The sequence below is a fragment of the Botryllus schlosseri genome, chromosome 3, assembly GCF_051294905.1.
Source record: "Botryllus schlosseri isolate E-star chromosome 3, Bs_hap1, whole genome shotgun sequence".
In the NCBI taxonomy this organism is placed as follows: domain Eukaryota; kingdom Metazoa; phylum Chordata; class Ascidiacea; order Stolidobranchia; family Styelidae; genus Botryllus; species Botryllus schlosseri.
The window spans coordinates 3,198,167-3,225,123 of NC_137238.1; the positions used below are offsets into that span (position 1 = coordinate 3,198,167).

The 26,957-nt window shown below is 42.0% G+C and overlaps 1 protein-coding gene and 1 long non-coding RNA gene across 2 annotated transcripts in view; one reads left to right on the forward strand and one right to left on the reverse strand.

Annotated features, from left to right (window-relative positions):
• The window catches only part of LOC145435479 (uncharacterized), a 286,197-nt gene that overhangs the window by 232,019 nt on the left and 27,221 nt on the right, over positions 1-26,957 (reverse strand). The window contains exons 6-7 of the mRNA XM_080312755.1: positions 25,510-25,629; positions 24,079-24,198 (exon numbers count right to left, since the gene is read on the reverse strand). Coding sequence (XP_080168881.1) covers positions 24,079-24,198; positions 25,510-25,629 — 240 coding nt within the window. The remainder of the gene's footprint in view (positions 1-24,078; positions 24,199-25,509; positions 25,630-26,957) is intronic.
• On the forward strand, positions 150-633 carry LOC145435584 (uncharacterized). The gene is made up of 2 exons (XR_013913903.1): positions 150-200; positions 469-633. It is a non-coding gene; the product is annotated as an uncharacterized LOC145435584 (long non-coding RNA).

Genomic DNA, 26,957 nt, shown 5'->3' on the forward strand with positions numbered 1-26,957 from the left:
TTTCACCAAATAACCCCAATTTCAACCGATCGTAACTTCGTCGCTACCTTAGCTACCGAGACGTACCTACTTCCGTATTGTAGCCGCAAACGATATATATCTAATGATGCGTAACGTGCGTTGATTGGTGCTGTCGTGCTGCTTGGACAGGCTTCGGTACGAACTGAAGTTTTGCCGATTTCAGGCGCGCTGCTGCCAAGGTATGGATTTTGTTGGTTTTTCTATGGTACTTATAGATTAGCTGTGGCGTTGTAAATTTCACAGAATATTCTTATTATATTATATATTGATAATATATTATCATTTAATCGTTAATTCCTTTTCGATGGCAATGCGGAGGTTTAGAAACTTCGTAAAATACTGCTGCCGACAAGATCTTCGGCCGTCGATGCTTCAAGGTTATCATTGTGACGTCAAATCAGCAATAATGGCTCGAAATTTTGACTTCTGCTAGTACCGGTACTCAAGTTTGTTTTTCAGGCGCAGTAACATACCGGCGGAGCCCATTTGTGTACGATTATAAGCATCGATCTGCACAAAAACATCATTATTTGTCACCGTTGGGTCTTCGTCATCTCCCGATGCAATTTTACGTTTGAAAAACTTGAATAAATACGTATATATTGGTGTGAAGTCCAGTGGCGTAGCAGCCACTTGGCGGTTTTGGCTCTGAGCCAGGGGCGGCAGGCTCCAAGGGGGCGGCAAAATGAAGCTGCACAGTGAGAGAGAGATTGAGAGAGATTCTATTCTATTTCGCCTGCACAACCGAGATGTTTAGGCGACGGAGATGCGATACGGACTTCATAGTAAGATCAACTAGCCTGCACCCCCGTTTTTGTCATCCGTCATTGCTGACCGCCTAGCGCAGGGGCGGGCAACTTCTCCAGTCGGCGGGCCGGATATAGGAAAATTAAGTACTTGGCGGGCCGGATTGATGAATCGATACATTATTCGCCCATATATCTACATATACAAGGAATAAATCGTACCTAATGTATTTTACCGACAGCAATGTCACTGCAAAGCCGTATATCGCCGATAATGACGAAGACAATGTAGATTTGAGAACAGCATTGTTATACAGGCGCCGTCTGTTTCTCTCTAATCAATTAACACAAGGTGCAATCCTTAAATAGATTTCAAGGCGTTCTATATGCCCGGTACCCACAATTTACCGAGATATCAATTCATTAGGGTTGAGTACATGGTAAATATATATCGGTATACCGATACTGCAAGTCTTGCTTCGATGAACTTACGCGTGAGCTCTACTCTCGCACAGTGCGTACACAAGTATATAATAACATACAGTCACTATAATTTGACGCTTACGCAAGTAGCGCGGTATCTCGGCGGAGTGGCGCTGCGGGCCACATTATCATGTAAGACGGGAAACTGTCCGCGGGCCGGACAAAATCCCTTCGCGGGCCGGATCCGGCCCGCGGGCCGTATGTTGCCCACCCCTGGCCTAGCGGGATAACCGCTGATACCAGTTTTCGAGTCATTGGTTTGACCCGGCCGGGGGGTCGAACCCACGACCTACCGACCAAGAAGCCTTACGCATCACGATTACACTATCTCGCTCGGCACAGTGTACACAGCCGGCTAAAAGAAACGTAATTGGTAGTCCTATAGCTGGCGTCCAGTGAGCTAAAATTTAATCAAACAGGTCTCAATCGGAAGCTATAGTGTCGCGCTGATTCCGAAAACACGAATTAATATGTTAACATGGCAACGAAACCACTCCGAAATAGCCGTCAAGGCCGATTGTTCGGAGAGTTCGCGGAAAAAGGAGAACGCCTGGCGAACAATCAGAAGATGCTTGCGTCAGTGTTGTTGAAGAAGTTAGACGATGCATGTTTCAAGCTCTGGGCAGATTTAAACTTGAAGCCGAAACTAGGTTTACATGCACACCACTTAAATCAGGGGCGGGCAACTTCTCCAGTCAGCAGGCCGGATATAGGAAAATTAAGTACTTGGCGGGCCGGATTGCTGAGTCGATCCATTATTCACCCATTTATCCACATATGCAAGGAATAAATCGTATTTAATGAATGTATTTTTTTAACGACAGCAATGTCACTTCAAAGCCATCTCTTACCGATAATGGCGATGACAATGTGGATTTGAGAATAGCGTTGTCATACAGGCGCCGCCATGTCTGGTTCACTCTGATCAATCAACACGCAGTGCAATCCTTAATTAGGGTTTCAAGGCGTTCGATAAGTCCAGTACCCAAAATTTACAAATATATCAATTCACTAGGGTTGAGTACGTGACGAGATACCGTCGTTGTTCAACTATGTGGCCTAATTAGTGGCAATATTGAATTCATGAGGCCTGCGTCCTCTACGAAATTTGAAAAGTATCCCGAGACCCGTTTTGAGTTGGCAACCACTGGCATAAGCGGTGTCTTACAAGCTTAGAATTGTGCCGTGCTACATGTCGGCAGTTACGGAATCAAAAATAAGAAATATCAGCCTGGTGTAAATGACCATTGTAGTCGACAAACACTATGATTACCACAAACGACATTAGGGTTGAGTACATGGTAAATGCGGATAATGCAAGTCTTCTCGCTTGTACGAACTTACACGTAAGCTCAACTATCGCACGCTGCGCATGCGCATACACTACACGTATATAATAACATACAGTCACTAAAATTGGACCTAGTAAGCAAGTAGTGGGGAATCTCGGCAGACTAGGGCCGCGGGCCATATTATCATGTAAGACGGAAAACAGTCCGCGGGCCGGACAAAATCCCTTCGCGGGCGGCAAGTTGCCCGCCCACGACTTAGAGATATGTTTGGATTTTTGAATTCCCACGCGCTGCTGCAAAGCGAAAGTCACAATGTATTCACCAGCGCTTTTAGAAGCACTTGCGACGGCGAGGTGGACTTTTCGGAGCTAGCTGCGAATATTGTCACGCCTTATGGCTGGCTTATACCTTCAAATTAGGGATCTTATATATCAGAAGATTGCTAGCTTTTCGTACAAACCAATATGAGGCCTCTAGGACGTACACAAATTAAGTTATGATCATATGAAGTTGTTCAACTTGAGATTTTAAATGGGTCAAGAGGCTGATGCGGAGCAGTGAAACCACGTTTGATCGTAGTGCAACAGCGTTTAATGTTTTACCATGGTTAGTTAATGCAAAGCTACTTGATTCGACACGATATTTAATCTCGTGCTCGTGTCTGAAACTTTATCTGACCATTGGTGTTTCAATTGCGAGCTGCGTGAGGAGCTTCTCAAAGCTCAAACTGATTAAGCCTTATTTACGTTCTACCATGAATGACTACAGGGTTGGTGCGATGACATGCAAAATAAGGTCAAAAACATGCAAAATAAGGTCAGTCGCGACATGCAAAATAAGGTCAGTCACATGCAAAATAAGGTCAGTCGCGACATGCAAAATAAGGTCAGTCCGCGCATAAATCCAAATCTGTACTTCAATTACAAATCCAACTCTTTTTCTTATGAAAACGAAATTCAAAATATCTTTCCTGTATAGTAGCCTACTTTCAACATTGAAATTCCTTATCTATCCTAAATCTTAAGATGTTTCAATCAAAAGATAATCATGATTTTCTTGATTATGAAGTCAGTCGCATGTACAATATTATTATCAGTCCGCGCATAAATCCAAATCCTTATTTCAATTACAAATTCAACTCTTTCTCTTATGAAAAATAAATTTAAAATATCTTTCCTGCATAGTAATTTCATGATTGACATTCCTCATCTATATCCTAAATCGCTGAAGGTGTTTCAACAAAATATAATCAGACGATTATTACGATTACGAGGTGAGCCGCATAAACAGTACGCGTATATATCCAAATATTTACTTCAAATCCAATTTTTTTTTCTTATGCCACTGGCCTTAGTCTGCACTCTTCATGTGGCGACTGACCGTGTTTCGCATGCGACTGACCTTATTTTGCATGTGACTGACCTTATTTTGCATGTGACTGACCTTATTTTGCATGTGACTGACCTTATTTTGCATGTGACTGACCTTATTTTGCATGTCGCGATTGACCTTATTTTGCATGTGACTGACCTTATTTTGCATGTCGCGATTGACCTTATTTTGCATGTGACTGACCTTATTTTGCATGTGACTGACCTTATTTTGCATGTGACTGACCTTATTTTGCATGTCGCGATTGACCTTATTTTGCATGTGACTGACCTTATTTTGCATGTCGCGATTGACCTTATTTTGCATGTGACTGACCTTATTTTGCATGTGACTGACCTTATTTTGCATGTCGCGATTGACCTTATTTTGCATGTGACTGACCTTATTTTGCATGTGACTGACCTTATTTTGCATGTCGCGATTGACCTTATTTTGCATGTGACTGACCTTATTTTGGATGTGACTGACCTTATTTTGCATGTGACTGACCTTATTTTGCATGTGACTGACCTTATTTTGCATGTCGCGATTGACCTTATTTTGCATGTGACTGACCTTATTTTGCATGTGACTGACCTTATTTTGCATGTGACTGACCTTATTTTGCATGTCGCGATTGACCTTATTTTGCATGTGACTGACCTTATTTTGCATGTGACTGACCTTATTTTGCATGTCGCGATTGACCTTATTTTGCATGTGACTGACCTTATTTTGCATGTGACTGACCTTATTTTGCATGTCGCGATCGACCTTATTTTGCATGTGACTGACCTTATTTTGCATGTGACTGACCTTATTTTGCATGTGACTGACCTTATTTTGCATGTGACTGACCTTATTTTGCATGTGACTGACCTTATTTTGCATGTCGCGATTGACCTTATTTTGCATGTGACTGACCTTATTTTGCATGTCGCGATTGACCTTATTTTGCATGTGACTGACCTTATTTTGCATGTGACTGACCTTATTTTGCATGTCGCGACTGACCTTATTTTGCATGTTTTTGACCTTATTTTGCATGTCATCGCACCAACCCTCCTCATGAATGATGATCGGCTATCAGCTCTATCCATTTTGTCTACAGAAAGAGACTATACGTTCAAAAACTCGAATTTGAGGGTATTATCGCTGATTTTGTTTGAAGCGGCTATTGATTTTCTATTTGCACAATACAGTCGTTCGGTATTTATTGTCTTTATTATTTTTGGCCTTATCAACGTTGAGGCTGAGACGCGGCATATTATTTGTAATTATTTTTATTGACAAGTTGCTTGAACATGAATCTATGTCGAAATTTGCTGCGGTCTACTTAGGGGGGTGGCACTTTAAGCGTTAGCCAGGGGCGGCAGCACATGCTGCTACGCCAGTGGTGAAGTCTGTGTCGTCGCAGTACATGTACTGCCTTGGTGGCTTCAGTACATCCGTATATCAACTTTACGCGCGATGTGTCGCTAAGGATTGGAGATAATGATGTAAAATGTCTTTAGGTATTGGCATCTGTTGGAACTCATTACCGTCGTGGAAATATATAACCAGTGTTGCCACTCTAGGTTCCCGGAAAAACACAAGATTATGTCGTGAAAAAACACTAGATTGGCGAAAAAAACACTAGATTAGTAAATTGCAGGAAAAATTTGCCATTGCCAAGTAATCATGATGACCAAGGTACAAATCCACAGATAAGAAGTGTTCCACATATGAATTCGATACATATGCATGATATTTTGCATGATTATTTGACGAAAATTAATGAAACGAATTGATATAGGACTGCATGATTATTTAAAGAAAATTATTGAATTCGTAAGAAAAAATCAAATATTGTCGCTTTCGAATTGTACGGGATCATAAAAATTATCTTTCGATTGTACATCATCCATCAAACATAAGTATCTTTTGTGCGCCATCTTGCTCACTACCGTACATCTTCAACCAAGCAACGGGGAGGTGTCCATGTGCAGCATACTTCATTTCCACGAATGCAGTGAAAAGTGGCAATGCCAAGAGATTCGTCATGAGCTTCCCCAGTAAAGGGAATTTTGATTCACCGAATCCATTGTGCACAGATTTCAATTTTTGCAAAAAATCTGTTGGAGGGCATTGACTGATAACCTGCAGCTGATTTTGCGGATTTGCCAAAGCAACCCATTCTTTTGACAAATCATCAAATTTATCAAATAATATCACAGAGGGAAATTGCACAGCTTGAGGAATGATTGATATTACTTTTCTTTGTGTTGATAAGGCTGTTAAGATTCAATACACTCAAGACACTCAAGTGTTTTGTGCTCGGCAAATATCGCCCGAATCTGCAGACTGAGTTCAACAAGAAACGACAGAGCATCAGAGCGAAATCGCTCTTCATTTTTTCAGAGACTTTCGCTCATGAGTACGGATTCACAGCGCACCTTGTTACGTAATAATTGCTTGTTACTGCACCACCACACAGAATTGTGGAAAACAAACACAGCCAGAGTCACCAAATCGCCTTATTAGCGATAAATTTAGCGTATAATTCAGTCGTCTAATGATAGAATATTCATTTTTCGCACGATTGCAGAAAAACACTAGATTAGCAAAATTGTGCGAAAAAAAACACTAGAACACTAGGACGACCGAAAAAACACTAGATCTAGTGTTAAAACACTAGGAGTGGCACCACTGTATATAACAAATAAAGTTGCTATTCCGTATAGGTAATCGAGCGAAATTGCCTCTCAGTAGCAAGTCTTGAATTTTGAATTCATTACCGCACAATGCCCCGATTGGCGTTAACGGAAAACGGCATGTCAGATTTTCGAGACAAAAATACGCTCTCTCGATTTAGCGAACATATGGGGATACGCGGCGTTTTGAAGACAATCGGTAGCGAACATATGGGGATACGCGGCGTCGAAAGAGTTAAGACGCATTTCTGTAGTGGATCCGTTTGGATTTTTTGCGGTTTAATATATGAAAACGGGATTTGGTTAGGAAGGAACCCCAATGCTTACGACTAGATCTTTTCCAGTGGGCCGTCATTGGTGGGATTTCCCACCGATGTCATTGTCACCAATCGATTTTCATTGAGGGAGTCACCCGACCCACGACGATGACGGCTTCAAAAAACTCAAAATCAATCCCACCTGAACTAATAACTCCCTGAGGTCAAAAAAGAATCTACTCGCGTACCACTAGTACAGTGGTTCCCGAACGGTGGCGAATTCAATGGATTCAGGTGGGTAATAGGCCTATTTGGTGTACATTATATACAGGATATTCTACATATTTACAGAGACACATGCGCAATTACCGTTACCAGTTAACTGCTCTGGAATGTATATATGTAACGAAAATTATAAATTGAAAGTGTCATCAGCGGACGCCTAAATGTCCTATTTTTTGGTAGCTTGTCCTTTTTTTCGCTGAATTCCACGGAAAATACGACCCCGACGCAGCGAGCGTCAGAGTTTCGTAAAAACAATCGGGAGCCGCGAGTAAAATGGTGACCTTTTTCTGGTCGATTTTTTTTAATCACCAGTTCTTTTGGAGCTTTCAGAATTTATAAATATCAGTGTTCTCTTTCTGGGATCTCGAAATATGATAACCCTATTTAAAAGGAATATAGGAGTTTTGGGTAGTGGGGAATGAAGACTCGGAATAAATTTGAAGTGGGGAATGAAGACAAAAAGGTTGGGAGCCACTGCACTAGTGGGAACCACATAGCGTATGTGAATAATCATATTTATTCTATTTTACGTGTAACATTTGTGCAAATTTATAATGTGACAATAATAGCGAGGTGGCTTCGAGAGTCATGTTGATAACATACCATTGCTTCCTTGCAACGCAGCATGTCATTTATGATAAATTGGCAGATGTGGTCAAAGTAGTCAAGAAAGCTACTCAAAGTAGAAGTAGAAGTAGCAACGGAAAAATCTAGTCAAGTACGAGTAGAAGTACTTCATCCATAAGCCACCTAAAACTACTTGAAGTAGAAGTAGAATTGACTGACTTTAAATCAACTCAAGTAAGTAAGAAGTTTTGAAAACAGTCTTAATTCGTTCGCACGGACTGTCCAAAGCTGCAAATCGAGCTATGCGGAAGACACAGAGAGCTTGATTCATATTGATGCTTCCCAGGAGGTATCGATTTTCGACAGAATAAGCATTCTTTCGCATCATGGGATGCAAATTATAGTTTTGATATGAAAATGCGATAATAACCCTTTGTTTACTAGAAGACCGCAGCCCGTTTTAGAGAATATCATGGCATTTGGCATGGCGCCCGATCCCATATTATAAGGCCCCAAGTTTAGGCGAATAGTAATACGGAGAAGTTGTGTCGGATACGTTTTCAGCACTTTGCGCGATTAGTATACGTTAACAACAAATATTGTGGATCGAAAATGTTATATTTAGTGTAGCTTTTTTTTCGGAAAATAGAGGCATTACTACGCTTGTTTTTATGCTTTAACATGTATGTTGTGCAGACTAAAGAACTGAAAGTACTTAGAACTCAAGGTATGATACTCGGAATTGAAAGTGAAATACAATAGGCTACTACTTCTAATAAGCGGAAAATACATTTCATGTCTTTTGTCCATAAAGCTTCAAAGGTGATCTGCTAAAACAGGTGTATCTTTCGAAAAGGCCGGATTTTTCAGATTAGCAGGACACGTCATGGACGGCTAGATTACGAAATGATAGGTAATCGCTAGATTGCGAAACGTTATCGTGGGCCATATTTACCGCGATGAAATATTTGATATGGGCGACAATGCGGTGTGAGCGGAACCAAGCAATCCGGTATACCTATATAATATTCACTGATACTTCCGTGAAAACATGTTTGTCAATCCATAAGTACAGTGCGCGAAGCGCAACAATATTTTTGGGCTTTATTGACTTTTATGAATAATAAATGCTGGTACTTCGTGAAAACAGCCCCGAAATTCCTCAGGCTATCTTTCATATTGGGGGATTAAACTACTTCTACTTGACAAATTGAAAATAGCGAAAAGTAAGTAAGTAGATCACAAAATATTACGAAGTAGAAGTAGAGGAAAATTACTTGAGTACTTCAAAAAAGTAGAGAAGTACTTCGTTACTGACCACCTCTGTAAATTGGCTTAGGCTACTGAAGGAAAATCACACACAACTATCACATACAAATATAAACATTTTTGGTCTTTATGACTACACGTTATAGACCAGGGGTCACCAACACGCGGCCCGCGAGGTCATATTTTGCGGCCCGCGACTTCATTTGAGATTTCGGAAGAAAGCTAAGAAAACATTTTGAAATGCTGAAATTAGCGTGTAATGGCCTAAACACTGCTAAGACCGATGCGCTTAGAAACCGTCGGCTTAAGGCAGTGGTTCTGAAACTGGGGGCGTGAAAGCATCTGAATGGGACGCGGAGCTGCGGGAAACCGAAAAAATATTCGCGCTATGCGCGATTCACGTCTAATTCATAGTTATTAATTATTATTACTCTGTGTATAATAGTCCGGAATTCATATTATAGAATTCTCCCATCAACATTCATAACCTTCCATGCCATCAAACTATTCGTTGGGATTGCTAGCTTTATGGGTGCATTTTGTGATATGACGATAAGTGGGAGGCGCTAAATTTTTAGTATCAGGGGGCGTATTTAAAAAGGTTTGAGAACCACAGGCTCAGGATTTTCAGACAAGATCAAGCTTTACGCGGGGATGGTCTTTCAACTATAGTAACGTATCTCGCTAGACCCCAAAGGCGTTTCAGGTACCGTGCACAGTTCAGAGTTCAAAATATAATGAAATTGATGGCAATGATCTCTTGTTGTATTTTTATTCCTTTAATAAAATATTACTTCTTTTGTGGTCACTATGCCTATCGCCTATGTTAGGTATCATAGCGTTGTACTGAAGTCGAGTTTTATAACGTGGTTGCCTATACTAAATACCGATATTTAATGCATGCGGCCCGCGGCCGCTACGAATTTTGAAAAGTGGCCCGCGACCCCTTTTGAGTTGGCGACCCCTGGCTTAGAGCCTAGAGAGTTAACTGTTGTTAACCGCTATTGTGACTATTGCCTCGACGATGACGTGATCTTTCTATGTAGAAAACTTGTTATCCTATTCTGTAATTGTATGAGTTACATTTGACCGGGTCTCAGGGGAAGGCTCGGATTATAGGAAGCAAAGTAAGTGAGGTGGTAGTCTCAATTCGAGTTGGCCAGCTACTCGACAAGCCTAAAATTGTTACAGCCAAAACTCTAATCAAGTAAATATAACGAACTATCGTTTGAGCTAGGCAACGACCAAAACGTACGTTATAGAGGGAAAGAGGCAATGTAGCCGTCTTGCCGCACCGCAGGCCTTTGCTCGCCTCGCCTTAAGTGCTTTTCCAGAGTCCACGCCGTCAATACCGAGGTATACAAAACTCTTGACATTCTTGGGCCTGATTTCTCCAAGTTTAATTGGTGCGCAGCTGCGAAGGGTGTGAGAGTACTCACTGGGCAGCACGGAATGGTGCGATACTCTTGTGTCTCATCACAGATAAACATTGCGCTATTAATCTCGGATGTCCATAATTTCTCTATCGATAGCCTTCTATTCTACGACAACGTAAGCAATATAGTCTACGCCAGGGTTCTTCAACCGGGTGTATCGTACACCCTAGGGCCTAGGGTGTACCAAAACTTCCAAAGGGTGTAGCACTCGAATGGGGTGTATTGGGTTGTACCAAATCCGCATTACAATGGACCAAGGACTAGCTATCACAATAAATAGGCAAGACTATGCGTCAACACAGGTTGACCGGATTCGCAATATCGGCCACACATCTGAAGAAGATCCAGGTTATCCAGAGTAAAGCTTTACGGATCTGGAAAAATGCCATGCGTAGCACCCTGATTTGCGTTATTCAAGCCAAATGTCGGGAAACGCCTCGACATCCGCGGCACAAATTTATTTCCATGTGGTCACCTGATGAACCAGGAACCGTGAGACTCGTTCATCAGCCAAATTATTGAAGATTCCTGGCATGACATTTACAGTCTCACAAATCTAAGCTTTCAGACATTCAACACGTGGATCGCTATTCAATGACTTCATATTGGACAGGAACCGGTTTCCCTCGTCTCCTCCCTGGTTCTTACCTCTGACATGAGTACCATGAACACCGCAGTATTGACGTCGCGGACTCTGGAAAAGCACTTAAGGCGAGGCGAGCAAAGGCCTGGGCCGCGGCAAGACGGCTACATTGCCTCTTCCCCTCAAGGGCCTCACCCCGCATTTTCCGTGCCACTGTCGAGCAGGTTCTTCTCTACGGAATAGAGGCACTCACGCTGACAGAGAAGCTGGCTAAGACGCTCAACGCCAACTACGATGTACTTCTCCGCTACGCCCTCGTCATCCACCACCCGGAGCACATTGGGCTCGAAAGTCACGTGACTGGGGCCAAACCATTATCTTAGATAGGCGCTGCCCGTGTTAATGTCCGATATTGGTCTGTTTTCAATTCGTATTTTCTGTCTTAGTGAGGTTGTTTGTAGTATAGTTTGAGGTTTTATGGTATCATCGTAGTATAATTAGCGAGTTTCAGGGTTTTTAAATGGTTACTAGAATGTATTATGTTATTTTTCAGTCGCTCAAAATGCCACAGTGTTGCGTGCCACCATGTCGTAATAGAAGAGAAACCAATCCAGAGTTGTCTTTCTATCGACTTCCGAAATGCAAGAAAGCCATGGGGAAAGTGGCTGAAATTAATAAGGCAAGGGGTGGATGATAAATTGTATTTAAATTAAAGGCTCTGCTTTTTGTATGCCAAGACCGTGTAATCAATGGCAATTATTTTGAGATGAACGACTTGAATTATTTTTTTTGAAATGTATTTTAGGATAGAGAAAGGGTTTACGCCAGGGATTCTCAGCCCTTTTTTGGCCGTGGCCCATCTCTAATCTTAAAGTCATAATCCCGTACAATGTGTGGTAATCGACGGCGCCGATATGCCTATTTCTCTAAAATATGCGCATTTTTGTCCCAATTTACTGATGAAATTGAAATATAACATCTCGGGGCATCGGACAATTTTCTAGTTGAATGAATATCTTCCAACACACGACCAACGAAATAATCTTGGGCTCCTTCTAGCTCCCCCTATCAGGGGTTTGGGTGCGGCAGTTACGGCTCTGGTAGATTATATGCTAAAACTTCTGAGTATTTTAAGATCGTCCGCGGCTCCATTCGCTTCACGTAACACAATGATCGAATTCCCGCATAACACTGTGTGATTGGGATTTTAGTTCCACTATTGAGGGGAATAGTATAATCATTCTGGGCCAGCTTCAAACAATTCATTTGTGAATGGGATACTACAGAGGAGTGGAGAGATTTTCTTATGTTGCACAATGTACATTGTAGGCCTATGTCACGTAGGCCTACTGAACCAACTGAAGTTGCGATGTCGGAATATTCAATCCATGATACTATCAATTTGTGTGACTCTTACATTATGTACATTGATTTCCAGGCATGACATTTTAAACAGATTCCAAATATTATTGCGCTCCGCTGATACCTCAATCCATTACTATTCGTTGCGGTGGTGCAGTATACCTCAATCAGAAGTTGCTAATAATTTGCAATTAAGGCCATTTTCAACTTACAATAATACGCACTGCCGAAGTACAGTAAATCCCATTTTCACTTCATTCCGAGTTTATTGCACACCCCTTGCAACGGCATACGACATTATGACCCTGCCGAAATACCTGGTTACTTCAGCATAACCTTCCAGGTATTATATATGCGAAATTATTTTAGTTGCTGTTAGCCATAGGTAGTCATAGCTAGTGTAATAAGCCGCCGTTTCTGCCTCCCATTTTCGTCTTGAAATGCTGACTCCATACGTACCACTACGTCTCATCAGAGTCCGATGAAAAGCTTTACTAATATGAATTTATTTTTAGTGATTAACACAACAAATGTTTCTAAACTTACATTATTTCTAAAATTTTCCCAATAGCTCTGTGGCCCACCTCAAATGATCTTGTGGCCCACCAGTGGGCCATGGCCCACCCTTTGAGAACCCCTGGTTTACGCCAACGATAAATACAAGAATATGCAGCTGGCATTTTCCAATGGGGAAGGTGGCAGGACCTACTAGATTTGAATGGAACGAAGGCAAGAGAATAGACCGCAGTAGCCCCGAGAAAATAATGAGGATATCCACCCCAAAAAACATTCAGATTTGTTGACCACAAATAGTGAATGTCCTACACCTACAAGGATACATGCAGAAAATGATGATGTGGAAGAAATGAAAAAACAAATATCTATTTTCAGGAAACGTGTGTTAGCTCTTAATGAGAAAGAAAAAGAAGAATTACGTTCAGACAATATAAAGTTGAAACAGGCCAATCACAAGCAATTCATCCACAGTTTCAAAGATAGTGCAGAGAAGATAGCTATGTATACTTCGTAACCGGACAAAAAAAACTTTCGACATAGTTGTTGCAATGATACAGCGGTTTACGGTTAAGTATCATTCGAACTGGAATGTTAAAATCCTCTCAATCGAAGACCAAGTGTTGCTAACTCTGATGAAACTAACACTCAACTTGCCAAATCTAGATTTGGCTGTTCGCTTCAATGTTAGTACAGGCACTGTTACCAATGTTTTTCTAAGTTTGATTGAGGTCATGCATGCCATTTTCCACACAGTTATTATGGTCAAAAAGTTTCCGTCATTGCTCAAATGCCAGATGAGTGCTCCAGAGTGTTTCCGTAGTTTTCCTAACTGCAGAGTAATTTTAGATTGTACTGAAGTACGAACAGCCAAACCCGATGATCTTGGCAAAAATTGTCAAACGTTTAGCCACTACAAAAAAGGTAACACACTGAAAGCATTAGTTGGAGTCGCACCTAATATGGAACGATAAGTTTGTGTCAGAACTTTATGCAGGCTCCACGTCAGATGAGGCCATTACAAAAGATTGTGAAATCCTTGACTTATTGGAACCTGGGCACCTGATTTTAGCTGACAAGGGGTTTGCAATTCACATCATACTTCCTCCAGGAGTTACTGTGAACCATCCATCATTTTTAAGCAATCCTCAATTCACTCCTCAGGAAGTATCAGCCAACAAAGAGTTATCGCGAGTCCGTATTCATGTTGAAAGGGCGATACAGCGAATTAAAGTTTTTCGTATCTTGGAGTTCATTCCACACCATTATCGACACCTATCCAGCAAGATCTTTCAGTGTGCTTCATGCTTGGCAAATCTGCAGACCCCAATCATCCAAAATGCTTATAAATAGTTATTTTATTCATATTATGTACCTATTGTTTTTTAGGCCAAATCCCTTGTTTATAGTTGATAACAATCCTACTCTTTCTTTAGATACTAATGCTTCTGAATATATAATGAATCAAGGTAACGATGGATGCAAGACTGCGGTGTCAAACTGTCCTGTATTGAATACTTCAACTTGTCAAAAGGTTGGCTGCAATATAGCCTGGATAACACCGAGATCATAAAAGATAACTTTTCTGGATCATCGCGACGTATTGCATGATGTGCTTGGTGACTCTGCCAAGAACTGCACACTGGAAGACATTTTCTTCTTTATTGCCATAAAAAAAACACTCGGCTGCCCTGCACCAGTGTTGGGATGACTCGAGTCATGACTTGACTCGAGTCAGACTCGAGTCACATTTTCGTATGACTTGACTTGACTCGAGTCACTTAGCTAAAATGACTTGACTTGACTTGACAAGCGTATCAGAAATGTGGATTGACTCGTGACTCGGAGCAAAATTCACGAGTCAAATTCAAGTCATCAAGTAGGCTAATCGGTTTCGATCAAATTCCCTGTATCTTGCATATGTTCGGGTTGTTCGCGGAACGCTGGTGTAACCTGTGAGAGCGACCAATCATTCAATGATCGTGCGTTTTACTGAGCCTCCATTGATCGCAAACGAAGTGCTCGAAGCTTACAACCTACGTTGCCGTAAACTGTATAGTATAGTTAAGTAATTTAATAGCAAAATGTCTCTTTCTGTTCTGTGTTCTTAACTTAACCAAACCTCTTGTTTTACTGAAATTTAATTCGAAAATAGTTTATATAGTCCTCAACCATTGGCGCAGGCTCGAATTGTATCATGTCAATTTGCAAAAGGGTAATGTATTGCATCCTATCTATTCGTTTCTCTATTCTCTATTTTGTTTGGTAACTATAAACTGAGGCTGTGCAATTACTTACGTAGCTTATTAGTTCTACTTATATGTGAGCGATACAGCGCCTTACTTGCGTGTATATTTACCACTATATTCGTTCATCGGTTCAAAATCAATGACAACCCAATCTGTATTTCAGACAGCTAGCAAAATACAATGACGTAATCACGCCTCATACCTCGAAAAGGCAATTTGACTCGAATTGTGACTTGACTCGTGACTTGACTGGACTTGACTCGACTTAACTCGAGTCACCTCCAAAAATCGACTGACTTGACTTGACTCGAGTCACCTTCGAAAATCGATTGACTTGACTTGACTCGAGTCAAAATGTGCAATGACTCGAAATGACTCGTGACTCGAAGGTAGTGACTTGATCCCAACACTGCCCTGCACCCCATTGGGAACTTGCTATGGCATGGGGTTATTGTATGGAAGTGGTGCGAACAATTCAAACACCTACCAACTTTTGAAGTCGTCCCCATGTGCAGTTGCAGAACTTGGTAGACAGACCGCCGTGATGTCGACAAGAAGCAACACCACAGCTACTGCATGTCAGGACTCAGTGACAGCCACATTGCCGGAACTATGCTCGCTTCTACAAACTTGCACTGTATAAACAGTCCCCTTCGTTTTATTGCTCGCCCAATCCCATGCCAACTCCACCCCGTGTAGTCCACCTTTTCCATTCCTTAATTCAGCAAGCAGACCTAATCTGGGACCAATACTTTTTCATTCTTGGTATGAAGCAAATACATTTTCAAGTTCTGAATTTGTTGTCAAATTTATTACGCAACATTTTACCAGCACTCTCAGAGTTCAAGCGATAGCAGGAGAGGTAAAATGGTATTCCTATAAAAGTCTCTCAAGAGAATTAAATTGTTCTCCCAGTCACTATCCTTAGGTATTCTCTGGACCAACAGTTCTGTTGGTGTCCAAACCACAAAATGGCATAACTCCGCGTTTGCCAAGTATAAGCCACCCTGCACCTGGTCATAGTACTCGTGATTTTTGTCGAGTACCAAATTATCCCCAGCTATTTTCAAAAAGAAGTCCTTTTTCGTCACGGCCAAATCCATCAAGGAGGTTGATTTCGCGGAATAGGGACACTTCACCTCTATTAATTCATTTTCATCAATGATGGCGTCGAGTGATGTTCCAAGCATGCCAGTGGGATCGATACATAACCCACATTGTGATATTTCACAATTTACTTGCTGGGCATATTGATGCAGGGCGTCGGATTCGTGCACGACTCCCCACTTTATAGCCTGTAATGATATTGTCGAAGGTTTACAGCCTGCAACTAACCTACGTTATCTTAATTTGTGTTTAAACCAAGTGTCATAATACTTACTGGAGCTTTGACTGCAGACGAATATTGACCAAGTAGCGTCTTCATCAATGAGTCAGAGTAACGACCTCTTTTAATGGACCGAAGTACCTTTCCAAAGTTGCTTGATGTAACTCTACCTTGTCTTATTTGGTTCCTGCAATTGGTTGAGAAATACTGTGTGTTCACTCTCACGATGAAATGGTGTGTGCTATGTGAAACCGCTTAACTACGGCTCAATGACCCGCCATTACAATTGGGTGAATATACCAAAAAGTCATTCATTTACCAGATCTGGTTGTTGTGTTGGCCTTTCGTCAAAGTTAACACGGAAGTTTGCTCATTACCGTCCAAACGGAGAAGTGATAATATTAAGCCTATTCGCTCCTTCTCATTGTCGACACTGTAAGTTTCTTGCAGAAAATGTGCAACTGTTTTGTCATTCAATGTCTGTAAGAGGGGAGAAATTAGCATCAAAACTGCAACATAAAACATAGCACTTACAGCAGCAGGTCCTTTGGATAAGAGCCAACCAAATCCTGTAGGTCTATTCAAATTTGCTAATCCCTCTTTGAAAACTAGGATGTCATCGTCGTTGACGTCACGATCCGTAGTAGCTGAAATATATTGTTCACGTCGAAATACAATGCTGTATGCCATTAAAAAAAAAACTTATACCTTGTCCTTGATTTGGCCAGATTTGAAAAATTCTTTTACCAGCGCTTTCAATTTACTTTCTCGGCTTTAACCACTGGCATTCAACATCGGTGCGTGTTATGTTTTTGCATAGCCAAAGAAGAACCGCAGCCATATGGTGGCACTGGAATTGGCCATTTGGACAGCCGCAATGTGCGCGACAAATCTTCTGATCAGTAATGTGCAGGATCTGAGACAAAACCATGTCATCTGAAAGAGAGAGAGAGATATGGTATTCTTTTTCGCCTGCGCCACCGAGATGCTTCGACGATGGAGATGCGATACGGCCTTTATGGTAAGGTCATCTAGTCTACATCCCCGCTCCATGCTATCCGTGATTGCCGAGCGCCTAGCAGGATAGCCGCGGATACCAGTTTTCGAGTCTTTGGTCTGACCCACGACCTACCGATCGAGAAGGCGGACGCACAACCATTACACTATCTCGCTCGGTATGAGTCAATAAGATGCCAGAGGAGTTGTTACTCAAGTACAAGAAATGCTGTAAATTTCCACTGAATTTCAAGTAGAGGTAATCTTTCACAAAGCTTTCTGGTAATTTAGCTGTTACCAACCTCAATTTCGTAAACTTTCTGCTCGTAGCTGTACTGAATACGGCCCACCGCTCTACCGTCACCACCATACTTCGCTGATACTAAATGATCGCTGTCTAAAGCATTTTGACCTCTTCTAACCAGATTCGGGTCAGTTTTAAAGAAATCACATATCGTAAAAGTAGTAACCAAATCCATCTGAAAGGAAATACATTGTATCACTTATACTGATATACTATACGGTAAATGTAAGTGTTACTGTTACTAAATGTCTAATCCTAACGAACTACCGTCTCTCTATACTTTACCCTCCATTTGTAAGTAAATAAATTCTTCTTGCAGCCACTGGCGTAGCAGCATGTGGTGCCGCCCCTGGCTCTCGCTGAAAATGCCCCCCCCCCCCAGCAAATTTCGACATAGATTCATGTTCAAGCAATCTTGTCAATAAAAATATTTACAAATAATATGTCGCGTCTCAGCCTCGCCGTCTCAACGTTAATAAGGCCGAAAACAATAAAGACAAGAAATAGTGAACGAATGTGTTGTGCAAATCGAAAATCAATAGCCGCCTCAAAGCAAAATCAGCGATAATATCCTCAAATTCAAGTTTTTGAACGTAGTCTCTTTCTATAGACAGAATGGATAGAGCTGACAGCCGATCATCATTCATGGTAGAACGTAAATAAGACTTAATCAGTTTGAGCTTTGAGAAGCTCCTCACACGGCTCGCAATTGAAACACCAATGGTCAATGGTGTCGAATCAAGTAGCTTTGCATTGACTAACCACTGTAAAACATCAAACGCTGTTTCACTGCTCCGCACCAGCCTCTTAACCAGGAGCGGGCAACTTCTCTAGTCGGCGGGCCGGATATAGGAAAATAAAGTACTTGGCGGACCGGATTGCTGTAACGATACATTATTCGCCCATTTATCCACATATACAAGGAATAAATCGTATTTAATGAATGTATTGTAACGACAGCAATGTCACTTCAAAGCTATTTCTCTCTGATAATGAGGAAGACAATGTGGATTTGAGAATATAGCATTGCCACACAGCAGTGGTCTGGAACCTATGGCTCGCGAGCCAAATATGACTCTTTTAGTGATAAGATATGGCTCTTTGCCAAATATTTATTTTTGTACTGAATTGCTCAATGTTGCAGCGACTTGTTGGTAAATTTTCATCACGATCCGAATAATTATTCCCGTGGCAGTATAAACATGTCTTTGAGAGGTAAAGGCAACGCTATCTGCAGGTTTAGGAGCTCGAACTGTTTTCAAAATCCTCAAATTTAAGTTACTGTTGCGCCGACGACCAATATCACCCGCGAAAACGATATATCCTACCCGCTTCGAAATCTTGAATTGCGCGATACGTTGATTGATACAAGAGAATAACAGAAATGGCGACACCAATATGACAACGCAGTTTTCAAATACACATTGTCTTCCTGTTTTACGGCGCGAAATGAACTGCCGTGGACATGACATTCACAATTACAAACTCGATTTACAAACAACGTTCTTGATTGGCAAGTAGCTCTACCGGCGGTAAATAGGCGTCTATAGCGCAATGTTATATGTTACGGCTTTGAGAATTGAGAAGTCGATCAGTATTTAAATTTTCGGAATCAGTGCCACAGTTACATTGGATTTTAATATCAGTTATAATAAATTCCAAGCTATTTACGATGAATTGCGTTATCAATGGTGAGGCATATGGCCCGCCTGTGCATTACCACTAGTTTCGCGTTTTATTTTCGATTAATACAGGGCCGGCCAACCCGTGGCCCGCGGGCCACATTTGGCCCGCGAGAAGGTTTTGAGTGGCCCGCGAGGTAATTTCCGAAATTACTAATATTATCAAAATTGAATGGCAGAGATTGTGAGCTTACAAGTCTAATCAAAAATTTGATCAGCTTGGCCGCAACACTTGAGATGTGATGACTAAAATATCAGATCCGACGCATTGGCAGATCCATGAGCCAGTCACATTTTGGTAGATCTTCGTACACTACAATAAAGCAGAATAATTTGCGATAGATTTATCAAAAGTAAAAATTTGCTACACGATTCGCGCAACATGTTGTCACTCGATTTCTTGCTATTAATGTTGTTGCCCCTTTGTGAAGATGAAAGAACGCCTAATGTATCAGATCGAGCTTAGCTATATTCGCCATAACGAGACAAAGTGTCGTTCAACCTATGCGACCTTGCTTTTGCGATCGCAGAAAGACCATCGACGATGAAACCTAGGCACAAAATGATTGACGCATGTTGGTCGAAGCTTTCGATATCGATATGTCCATTGTCCAGGTGCCGAATAGTCCAGTCCTTGCAAACTGAGCCCAGCGATATACAGCAGGCCCGCTATATAGTCAAGTGACAATATGATTGACCTATGAACTTCGAAAAATTTTCGCGCTTCGCGCGGCTAGTGGCCCGCGCAATATTTCGTCAATCAAATGTGGCCCTTTGGCTGAAAAGGTTGGTCACCCCTGGATTAATAGAATGCAATAAAATAAAATAATAAAATGCAAAATGTGGGAATTTGAGTGATGAATGTTCAAAATCTAGTCTTTCATGAACATCAATAGAAAATACCAATAATAATTGAACGTTAACAGCTTAGATTGGGTAGGCCTATATATAGATTGCTGTAGTGACCATGGTTGGCTCCCCCTACGCATGTGATCATAGGTTCTCGCATTTATAAGGAGCGTCAAGGCGAACCTACGTTCTCGTAACTAAAGTTTTGCATGCTCAAGTAAGGCAACCATCATGATAAGTTCTAGTTTTTACAGAGCAAATGTGGTGCACACGACGAATCCCGTGTAGATAGTTCGAATGAATACTACCATGACATCAGAAATTTTCAATTGTGACGTAATATCTGACTGACATGCATGGCTCTTTGAGAGGTAAAATGGAAAAAAATAAGGCCAATATAGCCCTTCAGACAAAAAAAAAGTTCTGGACCACTGCCATACAGGCACCGCCATGTCTGCTCTCTGATCAATCAACAATCCCTAATTAAGATTTCAAGGCGTTCGATAAGCCCGGTACCCTAAATTTACCAAGATATCAATTCATTAGGGTTGAGAAGGTGACGAGATAGCATCGTTGTTCAACTGTGTGGCCTTAATCTCGATATTGAATTCATGCGACCCGCGTCCTCTGCGAATTTTGAAAAGTGGGCCGCGACCCGTTTTAAGTTGGCGACCCCTGCCAAACGCGGTGTGTTGCAAAAGCCTAGAAGTGTGCCGCGCTACAAGTCGGCGGTTACGGAATCAAAAACAAGAAATATCAGCCTGGTGTAAATGATCATTGTAGTCGACAAACAGCATGATTACCACAAATGACATTAGGATTGAATACATCGTAAATGCCGATAATGCAAGTCTTCTCGCCTCGACGAACTTACGCGTAAGCTCAACTCTCGCACGATACGCAGTGCGTACATGCGTATGTAATAACGTACAGTCACTAAAATTTGACCTGGTAAGCAAGTAGTGGGGAATGTCGGCTAACAGGCGCCACGGGCCACATTATCATGTAAGACGGAAAACTGTCCGCGGGCCGGATCCGGCCCGCCTCTGCTCTTAACCCTTTTAAAATCTCAAGTAGAACAATTTCATATGATCATATCTTAATTTGTGTACTTCCTAGAGGCCTCATATTGGTTTGTAAGAAAAGCTAGCAATCTTCTGATTTATATGATTCCTAATTCAAAGGTATAAGTCATGACAATTTTCGCAGCTATCTCCAAAAAGTCCTCCTCGTCGTCATGAGTGCTTCTAAAAGCGCTGGTGAATAAATTGTGACTTTCGCTTTGCAGCAGCGCGTGGGAATTCAAAAATCCAAACATATCATTTCAGTGATGTATGCCGGTAAACCTAGTCTTAGCTTCAAGTTTAAATCTGTCCAAAGCTTGAAACATGCATCGTCTGATTGTTCGGTAGGCATTCTCCTTTTTCTGCGCACTCTCTGAACAATCGACCTTGACGGCTATTTCGGAGTGGTTCCATTGCCATGTTAACATATTAATTTGTGTATTCCGAATCAGCGCGACACTAGCTTTCGATTGAGACATGTTTGATTAAGCTCACGGGACGCCGGCTATAGGACTACCAATTACGCTTATTTTAGCCGGCTGTGTACACTGTGCCGAGGGAGATAGTGTAATTATAGAATGAAAAATGTTTATAAAGGTTTATAAAATGTTTACATTGTATAGTGTAATGGTGATGCGTCCGGCTTCTTGATCGGTAGGTCGTGGGTTCGATCCCCAGCCGGGTCAGACCAGAGACTCGTAAACTGGTGTCCGCTAGGCGCTCAGCGATCACGCAGGAGAAAAAACGGGGGTGCAGATTGGATGACCTTACTATAAAGTCCGTATCGCATCTCCGTCGTCAAAGCATCTCGATGGTGTAGGCGAAAAAAAAAACATATATCTCTCTCACAGTGCAGCCTCATTTTGCCGCCCCATTGGAGCCTGCCGCCCCTGGCGCAGAGCCAGAACCGCCAAGTGGCTGCTACGCCACTGCTTGCAGCTAGCCCTTTCGTTACACGAACACCAGAATTGATGAGAAACTCCGAACAGTGGCACAAATTGCGAATTGAAAATGCGTTCACAGAATACCAAAACAAGCGCTTGGACCCAAACAGCGGTTGTTATGAAAACAAGTCACGTGACTTTCGAGCCCAATGTCCACCATTGCATTGCGCAAACTCACAAGAACGGTACCATGCCGCTTGTTGGCTGCTGAACGACGCTTCCGCCTAATCGGTCATCTAGTGCGGCATCAAGACGATCAACCAGCCGCCGTCACCATCAACCACATTCCGACGGAGCCATGGCGCAGAGGTGGCTGGAATAGAACCACATGGCGCTCGACAATAGAGACCGAACTAGCGCAACGCGGGCTATCGCTTGAAGACGTCCACGACCGCCCACGCCGGAGGCGCTTAAAGGCCTCTGCACACCGAGCTCGCGACCCGATAAAACGAGAGAATCGCGCCTGTCTGCGACTGGACCATGCAGACCGGAGTCGCCGGCAACTCGCAACATGCCGTCTGCGACAGGGTTGCGCAACAATTTTCAACTTTGTCCCGAGTTGCGAGCGACTGGTCAGCAGTTACTGATCGTTAACTCTATGTCACCGCAATAGTTTGTCCGGGTATTGCGTGTTTTGGCATCTATAATTGTTTCCTCATTGAATTTAGACTGATTTGAGGCCATTTTAAAACTAGAAGCTGAACTGCAAGAACGCATTCTACTGTAAGCAGTACCGGTACTTGGTAATTACCAAAGGCCAACCAGCTCCGGCAGTACCGATACCGCGAAACTCTCAGTCATTGTATATCTACAGGTGGATTTATTATATATATACCTTGTCTGATTCATTTTAACCTGTACAGTGTACATTGGTTGGAAACTGGGTTAAGCAGGTACATATAATCTTTCAATACAACATCCATTGTAGCAGTATATTTATTAAACTCGAAGACTTTTCGGGTGCCTCTTTTCAAGAGTTATCGGCACACTGAAGGGATTTAAACAGATTTAAAAGCAAAACCAAAAAGGCAAAGTATGACGCAACAATCAAAATCACAGACCATCAAATTCGCATTGTATCAATGGCAACAATAACAGACTACGAAGTATACGGACATACGGTACTATAGTAGCAGCACAATTTGTAAATAAACATTTACACGCACGGAACAACACGCACTAATGAGAAATTTGTAGGTTATAGAGGAAATCTTTCTGTCTGCATAAAATAGGTTTGCTCAACTGAATAATAGTAGACTCCAACACTTTTAAATGAAACACAGACATACCCCGCGCAATGACAGTGAACATATTGTCATCATAGTGCCGTGCACAGGCAAGGTTTTCGCTCAGATGCTGACCGATTGACGAAGCATATGCTTGGTAATCATCATAGCAGTCTGTTTTTGCAGCCAATTTGCACTGACGTGCGAGCTCCGTGCGATCATTTGCGCATGTTTTTGACCGAATCAATTTTGGGATATGCTGCTTAATACGCTCAAACAATCTTTGAGATGTACGTCCTACATACCTACTATCACAGTGGCACTTGTATTGGTAAACAACATTACTTGCATCAAAGGCAGGAAGTACATCTTTTCGAGAGTTGGGTAACAAGGGTTTCGTCGTGTACACTACATGCGTGTTAACGCTGTAATAGCAACGGTGAACAGCCGATTTAATAAGCTTTTCAAATCGGCTAGACACGTTACCTAGCCAAGGTAGGTGACTCGAAGCCTAAACTCGAATCATAAATTCGGCTGTAACTAGAAGCAATACACTTACCACTGCAGTTTTTTCCATAATATTCGTCGGTGCAATCACACGTATGGTACGGCTTAGTGTCATTATTTAGACATGTCCCGTTATGTTGACAAGCATTCGGGTGGTGTTCACAATATTTCTCTGCATGGAAACGAAGCGAAAAATGGGTCAAACCTACTCACGTTGTAAACGCAACCAAGCATTGTGGCGATCAGTGACGTGCGGTCCAATGAGGCAAGGTGAGACAGTGCCTCACCTGTCGTCTGGGTGCGAGTAAGTGAAAATCGTGAAAACCCTCGATGATTCGATCATTATTGGTGTTTTACATCGATATTCATAAATAACTAGATTTGAACATTTTTTTTCACCCAACATCATCAATTTGCATCATTATTATTCAAAAATCCAGCGCGAAATGAGAGGTGAGGCACATGTGGGGCACGGGCGGGTCGTGCCTCAGCTGCGGCAATGCAATTCATCATAAATAGCTCGGAATTTTTGTTAATAACTGGTATCAATCCAATGCTATCGTCACACTGATTCCGAAAATCCAAATATTATCAGTGTCAGAGCACCAGAACCCCCCAAAATCGGCAATGAAGATGACATTCGGCTTTATGACAGACAATGCCCTCTCAGAGAAACGATGGCCAGGTGAGGCACAGACGAATCAGACTCATGCACTATTCGCTAACAATTGGACAATCGAAGCGCAGTGAAGCGCTCTATCAATTTCGGAATCTAACAGTCTTGTAGGAATTATATAGTAGCGACGGCCAATACGTAATGCGGAGCCAATACGTTCCCCTACTTACGTAGCTGTTATGTATTTTCTATCCATAGCTACGTTATATTGTTGTATGTGATAGCTACTTGCACAGGCTGCATTGTCATTGTTTGTGTCCTTTATGCTGTATTCAACTGCAATACCCATAACCCCTACTTGTGGTATTTGATACAGGCCTACTTACATAGCCTGCGTTGTCGTTGTTTGTGGTTAGGGGTGCCACTCCTAGTGTTTTTGCACTAGATCTAGTGTATTTTAACTTGACCTAGTGTCCTAGTGCATTTTCTTTCGAGATTCGGCAAATCTAGTGTCTTTTTACTGAAACAAATTTATAACTGAGGATGCTATTTTCATGTGCTTCGAATAATTTATACCGATACTTGAAGAGAGTGATTATTATCCGTCTAAACTAGCCTATTTAGCACAATAGCGAACAGTCCTACATGTATTGTAGAATATGGAATTGCAATGGCTATCAGTGTGCAAAGAAATTGCTCTCTATACCCGCTGCCATTGCTACGTGCGTGTTTGTGTGTGTGTGTGTGTGTGTGTGTGTGTATGTGGGGGGCGTGCCTCACTAGCCATGAATCTCACTGCACGTTACTGGTGGCGATGAGCTAGTCTTCTTTTTTTCATAGATCAAGAATTATAAGCGATATACTTACGGCTGCACTTTCTTCCATAATATCCGTCGGTGCAATTACACGTATAGTACGGTTTAGTGTCATTGTTCAGACATGTTCCGTTATGATGACAAACATTCGGCTGATAATTGCAGTAGTCGCCTGCATTGACAAACAGCGACATCATGTTAAAGTTTCTGGTGTTAGGTAGATGCGGCGAATGTGCTGGATCCCGACTATATCATTTCTTATCGACAATCATAAACGTAACAAGAACTATCATCGGCAATCCTACGGATACAGTTCACTGGTTCACTTGTATGTATACTCGTATAGTAGGCCTACTATTACTTACATTTCCTCAAAAATATCCCTCCAATTAAACAGCGATTCGGTAAGGGCCTATGTTGTATACTGTATACGCTGGACCAAAACAGCAGTTAGTTAGTCAGCCCCGTCCCCCCTACCCCCTACCCACAAAAAAACGTTGGTCTTGGGCCACTACAGGATGATAGCAGACATGGGGTGATTACTTCATGAATGAAATCGATAGCGATTAGGATTACTTCTGAATCACGCGATTACGATTACGATTACAGCAAAATCGGGAAGTAGTCGATTACGATTACGATTACATTTGAAAAGTAATCACGATTACTCACGATTACATTTATTTTGCATCGTAGTGGTTATATTGGAAGACAATACATGGATTGCGCTGGAAAGGCCCAATGATATAACAACTGTCTTTAAAAACGATGGGACATTTCCTTGTTTCGTCATAATGTACCCATAGCGGACGGTTTATCGCACCCAATGATTTGCATTCTTGCCATGTCCATGACTGCCGCACCCCCAATTCCCCAATAGGGTGGGGAGCGTGGTTGGAGGGGACTCAAAAGTATTTTGTAAACCAACATAAATTATAGAGTATTTTCGAGAGATTTCATTAACTTCGAATTTCTCTTTGAGCTTTGCGATTTAAATGTCTCTAGATAGCTTGATTTCGAAATGCATATACGTCTCCCCCTCAAGAAATAAAGCATGCATATTGCATAATTCACAGTAATTGGCATTTAGGTGCCAGTCAATACCGCTCCTCGACACATCAAAAGACTTATGCAGTTTCGGCCAACATGAGACTTCACGAAGTGTGCTATTAAAAAGACATTGGCCAAAACTTAGCGTATGTGTCCATTGTTAGTAGCCGCGCTGGGTGGGCGTGACTAACAGTCCATTCCTTCCAATCTGAGCCCACGATGCAAATGCCACCCGGGCACCCACGGAGCATTAGTTAGACATGGCAATTTGTGTGTGCGTCTCACGCAAGTTTTTCTGTTAGTCTGTTGTTTGGGCCACTACTTTTGGCTATATAACAGACCGGAGGTCACGAATTAACAACATACAAAAAATTAATTATTGCAAGATACCAGATGTTATAATTATGAGTTACGCCCCCCCCCCCTCGCTCTTCAGGTAAGTCTGACCTT